The 9,392-nt window shown below is 60.8% G+C and overlaps 1 protein-coding gene across 1 annotated transcript; it reads left to right on the top strand.

The window, feature by feature from the left end:
- Positions 1–460: 460 nt before the first annotated feature.
- ERF (ETS2 repressor factor) lies at positions 461–7,987 on the top strand. Its single transcript, XM_037065502.1, has 4 exons — positions 461–633; positions 5,001–5,235; positions 5,619–5,734; positions 5,842–7,987. Exons 1-4 carry the CDS (start codon positions 612–614, stop codon positions 7,119–7,121), a joined length of 1,653 nt encoding a protein of 550 aa, XP_036921397.1. The 5' UTR covers positions 461–611; the 3' UTR covers positions 7,122–7,987.
- Positions 7,988–9,392: the final 1,405 nt, after the last annotated feature.

The following is a 9,392-nucleotide window of genomic DNA, read 5'->3' as shown; positions in this document are numbered from 1 at the left end:
TCCCCATCCACCTAGCAAAGAAAATTCTGCCTTTTTTCAAAAGGTCTCTGCCTCCTCACTACAAGAGTTGTAGATCCCCTCCCTCAGAAGGTACCACCTTTCCTATTACGGGCTCCCAAAAGAAAATCTGGATTCCCGCAGTGGGCAGGCGAGGAGGAGGGGCAGCAGGTCGCGAATGTCGAGGACTTAAGTTATCTGCAGACTCCGAGTCTCCAAGAAGGGTCATGACCCCCGGGACCCCATCCCACCGCCACCCCCTCCTTCCTTCCTTCCTTCCTCCCCTGTCGCGCGGCCCCTTTAAGCCCAGAGCCGGCCAGTCCTCAGTGGCTGCGCGCCCGCGAGAGTGTGTGTGAGTGCGCTGGGAGGGGGCGGGAGCAGTGTCTCCATGGCGACGCGGCGGTGACGTCGCCGGTCGGGGGGCGTGGGCGTCCCGGCCCCGGAGTGCGATATTAACCCGGGAGGCGGCGGCGGGGAGGGGAGAGGCACTGAGAGGCGAGGCCGGGTGAAACGGCGAGGGCGGCCCGACCGACGCGGGACAGGACGGGACGGGGCAGCGCGGGCGCCGGGAGCTGCGGCCCGGAGTCGGGGCGTCTCGCCCCGGGTCCCCCAGCATGAAGACCCCGGCGGACACAGGTGGGGGCGGGGGCAGCACGTGTGGGGGAGACTTGTTGCCCTGGGAAACCAGGCGGAGAAACTTTGGGGGGGCGCCGAAGGGTTCCGGACGAACCCGAGGGATCCCTAGTTCTGGGGGACCCCCAAACACGCGAGACCTGTTGCATCTCACGGCATGAGCGGGGGGGGGCTGTTGCATGGGACCCCCAATTTCTGGCTCTGGGCGGAGTGGTTTACATACTGTAAGTCCTGGTTCTTTCCGTGTCTGGACCCCGAAAGCTAGGCTTCCCCACTCCCGGGATACCCGGGGTGGCGAAGTCCCTCCCCGCCGCTCTGTCACGTTGCACTCTGGGGGCCGGGACGTGTGCTGGGCGTGGGGGGGGGGGGATGTCCACGGGGCCCGCTATCCCTGGTTTCGTGCTACGCGGTCCGGCCCGTGACCTTCACCGCAGAGCGTGCCCTGCACCGGCTTAGAGTGGGACAAGGATGGCCCTTAGCAGGAGGGCGTGAGTGGGGATCCCGTACTTGGGGTCCGGGCTATGCTGCCCTTCCCCCGTCCGTCTCCGCCGGCTCCTCGCTCCCCCGCCCGCGCGGAGTCGCAAAGTTCCAAAGCGCAGCCCGAACGTTCGAAAAAGGAACTTTTTGTTTCCGACCTTAGAACGCGCGGCTTTAAGGTGGCTCAGGAGAGACCTGGGTACCCTCTTCCCGCCGCGCGGGGGGCTGGGGGTTGAGCGGAGTAGGGAAGGTAGTGTGGACGCGGAGGCTCCCCCCTCACCCCCCCCTCACCCAGCTCTTCTCTTTCAACCGGCCGTCTTGTCCCTCCGCCCCCCTCTTCCCCGCCAACTTGCTCCTCCTTAAGGGGCCAAGGTTCCCCTCCCCCCGCTCGGTTGGCGGGCGGGGGGCAGCGGGATTAACCCCCCCACTCGGACTTTCCCCCCCTCCCCTCCCCCGTCGCCCCCGGGCTAGAGCGGGCTGGACTTTGCGCCTGGGCGTGCTGGGGGGAGGGGTCCCAGCCGCCCCCCGCCCGTCTACCCCGTCGGAATCCGGCCCCGGGCGGGGACGGGGGAGGGGGAAGGGGGCCGGGCGCCGCTGTTCAAACTTGTTTCCTTCCCCCGGCGGCGGCTGCGGCTCTGCTCCTGTGTGCGGGTGTGTGCCCCGACCGGCCCACCCACCCACCCCGCCCCCCCCCCGCACGGCGGGTGGGGGCGGCTCTTAAAGGGCTCGGAACCGGGCTCTGGCGCTCAGGGATAGCCCTTAGGGATCCGGACTGAGTAGGGGGGCTGGGATAGGGGGGCTGGGGCAGGGGTGCGGAGTGCTGTAAGGGTCAGTCACGTGCAACCCACATCTCTGGCTCTTACGGGCTCCAGCGACGCTGGGCTTTGGGGGCAGCAGGAGACTACCCTTGTTCCAGGAGTGGGCCCAGGCTCCCAGACAACCCCGCCTCATTTTTCCTCCCTGCTTCGGGCCTTCCCCTGGTGGGACCGGCTGGGCCGCTCCCCCAACCCTGTCTTGGGGCCGAGCCGAGTGTGGGTTCTCAGGCTAGGGGAAGGGGCGGGGGCCTGGCATGGCCTCCTGGTCGTCTGTCGGTGCATTGGTCCGTCTGCCTCCTGGTCGGTGGCTGTGAGCCCCTCCATCCGATTCTCCATCCTGGCCCCTCTGTCCTGCCGCGGCTGTTTCCCACTTCCTGTTTTCTTCCCGGCTCTGGCGCCACCGAGGGCTGCCTGGAGTGGGGGAGGTGGTGGGCCCCCCCCAGGAGGCCGGCATGCTCTTCCTCTACCACCACTCCTCCCTTCCGATCCCCCTAGTCTCTTAAAAAAAGTTTGGACAGTCAAGTGAACTTGGGGGGGTGGTGTCCGGGAGTTCACTTCCCCCAGGTTTCCACAGTCTGTCAGGGAGAATCTCTGCTCCGCCTCTGGGGGACCCAGGTGTGCCTTCTGGGACCCCGCCATACCAGCCCTTCCTGTCTGTCTGCTGCTGCTTCTCCACCCTGTCTCAACAAGGTCCTGAACCCCTCTCAGTGTCAGCTGCTCTCTCCCTGCCGCTACTGTACCCCCATGCTCCAGAGGTCCTGCACTCCCAAGCTTTCTTGGTGCAGGCCTGGTGGTTCTCTGATTTAAGCACGTGGACTCAGACACAGCACACACTCACACACGCTCCCTGCTCCCCTTGCCCGTGCCTGGCTCCTGGCTCCAAGGCCTGGGGAACAGAGCCCCATTGAAACACCCTGACGTCACCCTCCCTTCTTCCTTCTCCCCCCAAAGCTGGGAACAGGCCCTCATGTATGCCATGTCCTATGAGGAAAGCTGGTATAGGGGTGGGTCCCTGCCAGGAGTGCGAACTTGGGTCCTGGCCCTTGAAGGGGGTTGTCCAGGAGAGGGTTTCACAAGGGGGCCTGGGACAGCCCTTTGCATGCAGCTTGAGGCCTTTCCAGAGTCCCCCACCTCCTTTCCGAGTTCCTTTGTGTTGCATATAGTCTCTCTCACTCCTTCTCTTCTGCAAAGTTTATTTTTAGCCTCCTGCTCCCCCGCTCCCAGGACTGTCGCTGCACACGTTGCCTGGTTACCGGGACAAGGAGGCTGGGGTGGGTGGGTTGGAAAGGGTGGCTTTAATTTGGGGGGCAGGGTGGAAGTCAGCACACCCCTCCAACCCCAGACTGATGTCTCAGGGGCCTTGCTCCCCCTGCCCTGGGTTTGAAAGCCAGATTGGGGTTTAGGTGGGAGGAACATGGAGCTTGGTGCCCTGGTGGAGCCAGGAGCTTTTTGGAGTAGGTTGGAGGGTCCATGGAACTAGAGATTTCATCATTTGGGTTCCCAAGGGTTTCTGGGGTCTGGGTTCTCTAGCAGGGTGAGTATAATGGAATGAATACCTGGGTTCCTGAGAGAAGGATGGGGCTATGGGCGCTAAGGGGTCCAGGGAGACGTTTTCAGGGGCTGTCACTTCTGAATGGAGCAGTGACTGCCAGTGTCTGCTGTAGGTTATATCCCTGGAGTCCTGAGGGGCTGGTTTGAGGCTGGGATTTCTGAATGGGGCAAGGGGTCAGTGGAGAATGCTGGCCAGGAGTGGGGGAGCTGGGTCTCTCTGGGGAAGAGAGTCAGCTCTGGATTTAGAGGGGGTAGTTCCTGTGGGAGCAGGAACTGCTTGCTGATCCCGTGTGTCCCCAAGAGGAGTCCCCTGTTGGATTCCAGACTGGGGTGGAGTCTCAGCATTGCCCCAGGCTTGGTTGGTACCTGCCTGAGCTGGGGCTTGAGCCAGGGCTAGTTTGGAGAGAGGCTGACCCACACAGCCTGACTAGGGCTTGGGACCCCGCCCACTCTTTGCTGTCTACCTTGGCCTTCTCCCTCTAGTGGCACCAGGGCCCCTGTCCTGCCTCCCCCCCCCCCTTTCCTTTCTTCCCCTTCCCTCCTCCCACCCCCTCCATTACCGGCTGCCTAGTGCTGAATTATTGATGGTCCCTGATTACCCGGGGGTTTGGGAAATGACAACAACCGCAGCCCCCTATCTCCTCCCCCCAAGGCTGCCCACCCCCTCCAGGGACTAGCCAGCCCACCACCAACCTCTATCCAAGGTTAATGCTGGGGGTGGGTAGGCAGGTGGGCAGGGAGGAAGCTGAAGATGAGAAGGCAGAAGAGGAAATAGGCTTGAGCAGTGCTTGTTCAAGACTGAGGCTTGGGTTGGGGCCCTTACCCAGGTTGGGCCCGTGTGCCCGGGTCCGGGGAGGGCAGTACAGTACAGAGGGTCCAGGCTTGGGGGGCCTGTCTCAGACAGTCTGGGTTTCACTCTCCAGGGAAGACAGAAGCTTCTGTGTGTGCAAGCGCTGACCTCATCGTCAACCAGCCACCCCACCCCTCCTGGTCCTTTTAAGAAAAAAATCCTCTCGGGTCCTGGGGTGGGAGTAAGGGCTCTGGTAGGTCTTGAGAGGGAGACAGTGTATGTTTCTAGGAGGGGACCAGAGGAGCTTGCAGAAGAAGGGGGGGCCAGTATGACTGGCCCTGAATGGCAGTGGGGGGGACCTGGGGGGCTCTTGCCCCAACCAGTCTGGCCACGTGTGCCCCTTCCTGCCCCTCCCCCACTGGCAGCCCTACCCGTCGGCCTGGCTTGGTGCCTGGCCCCCTGGCACTGGCCCCGGGACCCGCCGCCGTCGGTTTCCTGTTTCTCCCGGTGTCGCTGGAGCAGGCTCCAGCTTCCCCCCCTGCCCGCCCCCCCATCTAGACCCCTCACACAGACAGACGCATACACTGTCTCTCTTGCCTACCCAGGTCTTAACTTGGTTTAAGGGAGATGGATTTCCCCGCGTTGAAGGTGGGGTAGGAGGTGGGTCCTGGGAGGGGACCCAGAGCCCTGGACTTGGCACCCTCACCCAGGGCCACTCCCCTGCCTCCTGTCCCCAGGCTTTGCCTTCCCGGATTGGGCCTACAAGCCCGAGTCTTCTCCTGGCTCGAGGCAGATCCAGCTGTGGCACTTCATCCTGGAGCTGCTGCGGAAGGAGGAGTACCAGGGTGTCATCGCCTGGCAGGGGGACTACGGGGAATTCGTCATCAAGGACCCCGACGAGGTGGCCCGGCTCTGGGGTGTCCGCAAGTGCAAGCCCCAGATGAATTATGACAAGCTGAGCCGGGCCCTGCGGTGAGGAGGACGGAGCCCCTGGGCACATGTGGACAGCTCCCTGCCAGTTGGGGAGCCCTTGACCCGTGGGAATAAGCTTTAGGCTTGACTCCTGGCTCTTTCAAATGGTAGCTGTTTGACCTTGGGCAAGTCCTAAACCTTCTCTAAACCCATTTGTCACACAGAAGTGTCCTGAGGAGAGAATACAGTCATGGGTGTGGCCTCTAATCTGGCCCGAGACCTAAGGGGAGAGCTGGTCCCTACCCTTTGGGTCCTTGATTTCTCTTTTGTGGCTCAGGTTTCTTAGTCTCCCTTTATTCACAGCACCTAAGGCATGTCATAGTATGGGGGTTCAGACTTGGGTCCCCTGTGACTGACCACCGATTGTGTCTCTGCACTCACAGCTATTATTACAACAAACGCATTCTGCACAAAACCAAGGGGAAGCGGTTCACCTACAAGTTCAACTTCAACAAACTGGTGCTGGTTAACTACCCTTTCATTGACGTGGGGCTGGCTGGTGAGTACCAGAGTTGGCAGGCATGGCCTCTGAGGGAGGGGAGGGGTTGGTCTGTATGTCCAGGCTAGGCCAGTGGCCTTGACACCATGTCTCCTCTCTCCTGCCAGGGGGTACAGTGCCCCAGAGTGCCCCTCCAGTGCCATCAGGTGGCAGCCACTTCCGCTTCCCTCCCTCAACACCCTCTGAGGTGCTGTCCCCCACTGAGGACCCCCGCTCACCGTCAGCCTGCCCTTCGTCCTCATCTTCCCTCTTCTCGGCTGTGGTGGCCCGACGCCTGGGCCGAGGCTCAGTCAGTGACTGTAGCGATGGCACTTCAGAATTGGAGGAGCCACTGGGAGAGGACCCCCGGGCCCGACCTCCAGGCCCTCCGGAGCTGGGTGCCTTCCGTGGGCCCCCACTGGCCCGCTTGCCCCATGACCCAGGTGTCTTCCGTGTCTACCCCCGGCCCCGGGGCGGCCCTGAGCCCCTAAGCCCCTTCCCTGTCTCGCCTTTGGCTGGGCCTGGCTCTCTGCTGCCCCCTCAGCTCTCACCAGCCCTGCCCATGACGCCCACCCACCTGGCCTACACGCCCTCACCTACGCTGAGCCCTATGTATCCCAGTGGTGGTGGGGGCCCTAGTGGCTCAGGGGGAGGCTCCCACTTCTCCTTCAGCCCTGAGGACATGAAACGGTACCTGCAGGCCCACACCCAAAGCGTCTACAACTACCACCTCAGTCCCCGCGCCTTCCTGCACTACCCTGGGCTGGTGGTGCCCCAGCCCCAGCGCCCAGACAAGTGCCCGCTGCCACCCATGGCGCCTGAGACCCCACCAGTCCCCTCCTCAGCCTCATCCTCCTCTTCTTCCCCATTCAAGTTTAAGCTCCAGCCACCCCCGCTGGGACGTCGGCAGCGGGCAGCTGGGGAAAAGGCTCCAGCAGGCGCTGACAAGAGCAGTGGCATTGGCAGCGCCGGCAGCACAGGGGGGCTGGCTGAGGGGGCAGGGGCACTGGCCCCGCCCCCACCACCACCGCAGATCAAGGTGGAGCCTATCTCAGAAGGCGAGTCAGAGGAGGTGGAGGTGACTGACATCAGCGATGAGGATGAGGAAGATGGGGAGGTGTTCAAGACACCTCGCGCTCCTCCCGCACCTCCCAAGCCTGAGCCGGGCGAGACACCTGGGCCTGCACAGTGCATGCCTCTCAAGCTGCGCTTTAAACGGCGCTGGAGTGAAGACTGTCGCCTAGAGGGTGGTGGGGCCCCCACTGGGGGCCTCGAGGATGAGGGTGAGGACAAGAAGGTGCGTGGGGAGGGACCCGGGGAGGCTGGGGGTCCCCTCACCCCGAGGAGGGTGAGCTCTGACCTCCAGCATGCCACAGCCCAGCTCTCTCTGGAGCATCGAGATTCCTGAGGGCTGTGGGCAGGGGACCCCGTTCCCCCACTCCCAGTGCTTCTTTGCTGCCTTAACTCCCCGGTGTCCTGGAGGTGAGGGCAGCTCTAGTCTCTTCCTTGCCTCCTCCCTTTCCTTTCCCTGTATTTTGTATAAACTTATTTTCTTTTTTTTTTTTTTTTAAATTGTGAGGGTGGGTGGGGTACCCAGGGCTGGGGGCTATCCCATCTCTGCGGGTTTCTAAGCTCCAGGCAAAGTGGTGGTTGGGGGGAGGGAAGGGGGGCCAGCTCCATTCTGGGGAATTTATATATCAATTGAGGTTCTGGCCTCAACGCCCAGGAACTTTTTTATTACAATCACTTAGGAAGTAAAGCCTTGTCTCTCTCCCTGTTCTGTGCCTCCTGTACTCCTCCCCATCCACCTGCAGCCATTCTCAGCCCATATCCAGCCTTCCCTGCCCCTCCAGGGGCCATGAGTGCCTGGGTTTCTAACCCCACAGGGTTACAACGGGAGGGATGGACATTTATGATGAACCAAAAATTCCATGTGTGGGGGTGGGGTGGGGGTCAGAGGAGGGTGAGGGGTGCCACCATAGGCCACAAATCTCTACAAGTGCCTGCTATCCCTCTTCCACTCCTCACCCCAGCACTGGTCCAACCCCTTCACCCCCAGCTGCTCCTAGGATCAGCCCATAGGCAGGCAGGTGGGAGGGTGGGAAGGGTGTACCCTAAAACCAAACTGGAAGCCCCTTCTGCCTCCCAGCTGGGGCCCCTTGGGGTGGGGGGTCTGTGGTCAAGCCTTATTCTGTATTGGGGACGGAGGGTGGGGGGAGGAAAGTTGGGGGCTGTTGGAGAATGTATTCAAAACAATAAAACTTTGGACCTTTAGATGGAGTGATCGGTCTCACTGCAGAGCCCTATAGCCTGTGTAGATTTCTGAAGGATGGGCCTGGACTGGCTCCCCAGTGGATCTGTGGCCAGAGTACCTAACCCCACCTGAATGGATCAAATCCAGGCCTGGGAAAGGATCTCTTGTCCTCATGGTGGGGCACATTACCCCCAGGGCCTGATTAAAGTCTTGGGCATACTCTGACCATGTCATTGCTCTCCTGTCCTATGGGGGCCACTTGTCCTTGGAAGCATTTAGAATCTTTACCTGTTGCCTGAAGTGACTTTTCTCTTTGCCTCTGAATTCCTATCCACATCCCCAGGCTCTGGTCAAGGCCTGGGCCTCCTTATGCACTATACTCGAGAGCCCCCCAGCACATCACTGTCCTTACAGCACTTCTGAGTCTGGAGTCCTTTGGGGATAGGCCTGTAGTCTCTTGAAAGGTAGACCTTAGTGATCCCATGGAACCATGGGACTACCCTCCACCAAGTTGAGACAAGACTGGCTTAATCAGAATGGCTATTGATGGACCTACTGTACCCACTGTACCCAGGACCTAGTAAGGAATTGTGATGCTTTATCTCACACATCAAATGAGGTAGCAGCCAATGATTCAGTTCATGACTTGCCCAAGGCCATAAGACCAGCCAGGACTTTAAAAGGCATGTCTCGGAAGCTCTTCACCCTAATTTTCCTCCTAAAGCCAGGATGGTTGGGTCTAGACCAGTGTCTTTGGTTCTGAGGTGAGCTCATCAAGCTAGAATCCCAGGTTGGGGAACTCCCATCAGAAGTGAGAACATCAGAGGACTCCAGAAGACGTGCCTTTCATGACAGCCCAATTCCAGTGCAGCTGAGGTGCCTGAGGCCCAGAGAAGGAAGGAGTTCCCCAAGGCTACACAGTCACTGAAAGAGAACAGCAGGACCAGCCTGTTGGAATGGCTTCACTGAAACCCCACCCTGTGCAACTGAAGGGGAAGGAACTGGCAACTCCTGTCCACTCTCTCGAACCTCATTTCATGCCAGCCCAGGGTGGGTGGTCCTAGATGATGCCCTATTGGCAGTGAAGAGAGGATCCAGGGCTGGGGTATTGGCAGGAAACTGAGGATCCAGTGGCAGCCTGTGGGCAACTGCTCCCTCTCCTGGGTGATGTAAGTCATTCCCTGGGGTGGGGGCCACTGGGCTATTTCTGGAAGTTGGGATGAGGCATGTCTCCTGGCAACAGATACAGCTGAGTTGGTGGTGGTGATGTGATGGATAAAGGGGGGATGTCATCACTGTGGGGAGGGGGAAAGACCCTGGCTGTAGTCTTAGTGCCTTCAAAGCACCTCTATCCAGGTCTAAAATGGATTCAAAAGCCCTCAGTTCCAGAACTGCTCTCCAGGTCAGACCAGGCCCAAACAGACT

This window comes from Sturnira hondurensis, unplaced genomic scaffold, assembly GCF_014824575.4.
Source record: "Sturnira hondurensis isolate 20B ecotype Veracruz unplaced genomic scaffold, ASM1482457v3 Scaffold0015767, whole genome shotgun sequence".
Taxonomy (NCBI): domain Eukaryota; kingdom Metazoa; phylum Chordata; class Mammalia; order Chiroptera; family Phyllostomidae; genus Sturnira; species Sturnira hondurensis.
This window is presented reverse-complemented; position numbering and strand designations above follow the sequence as displayed.

What these genes read in the sequence shown, in the direction of transcription:
- ERF (XM_037065502.1), top strand. Translation starts at nt 612, where the DNA reads ATGAAGACCCCGGCGGACACAG. An exon ending in AAGCTGAGCCGGGCCCTGCG is followed by an intron (nt 5,236 to 5,618) that starts GTGAGGAGGACG and finishes CTGCACTCACAG; the next exon opens with CTATTATTACAACAAACGCA. An exon ending in CATTGACGTGGGGCTGGCTG is followed by an intron (nt 5,735 to 5,841) that starts GTGAGTACCAGA and finishes CTCTCCTGCCAG; the next exon opens with GGGGTACAGTGCCCCAGAGT.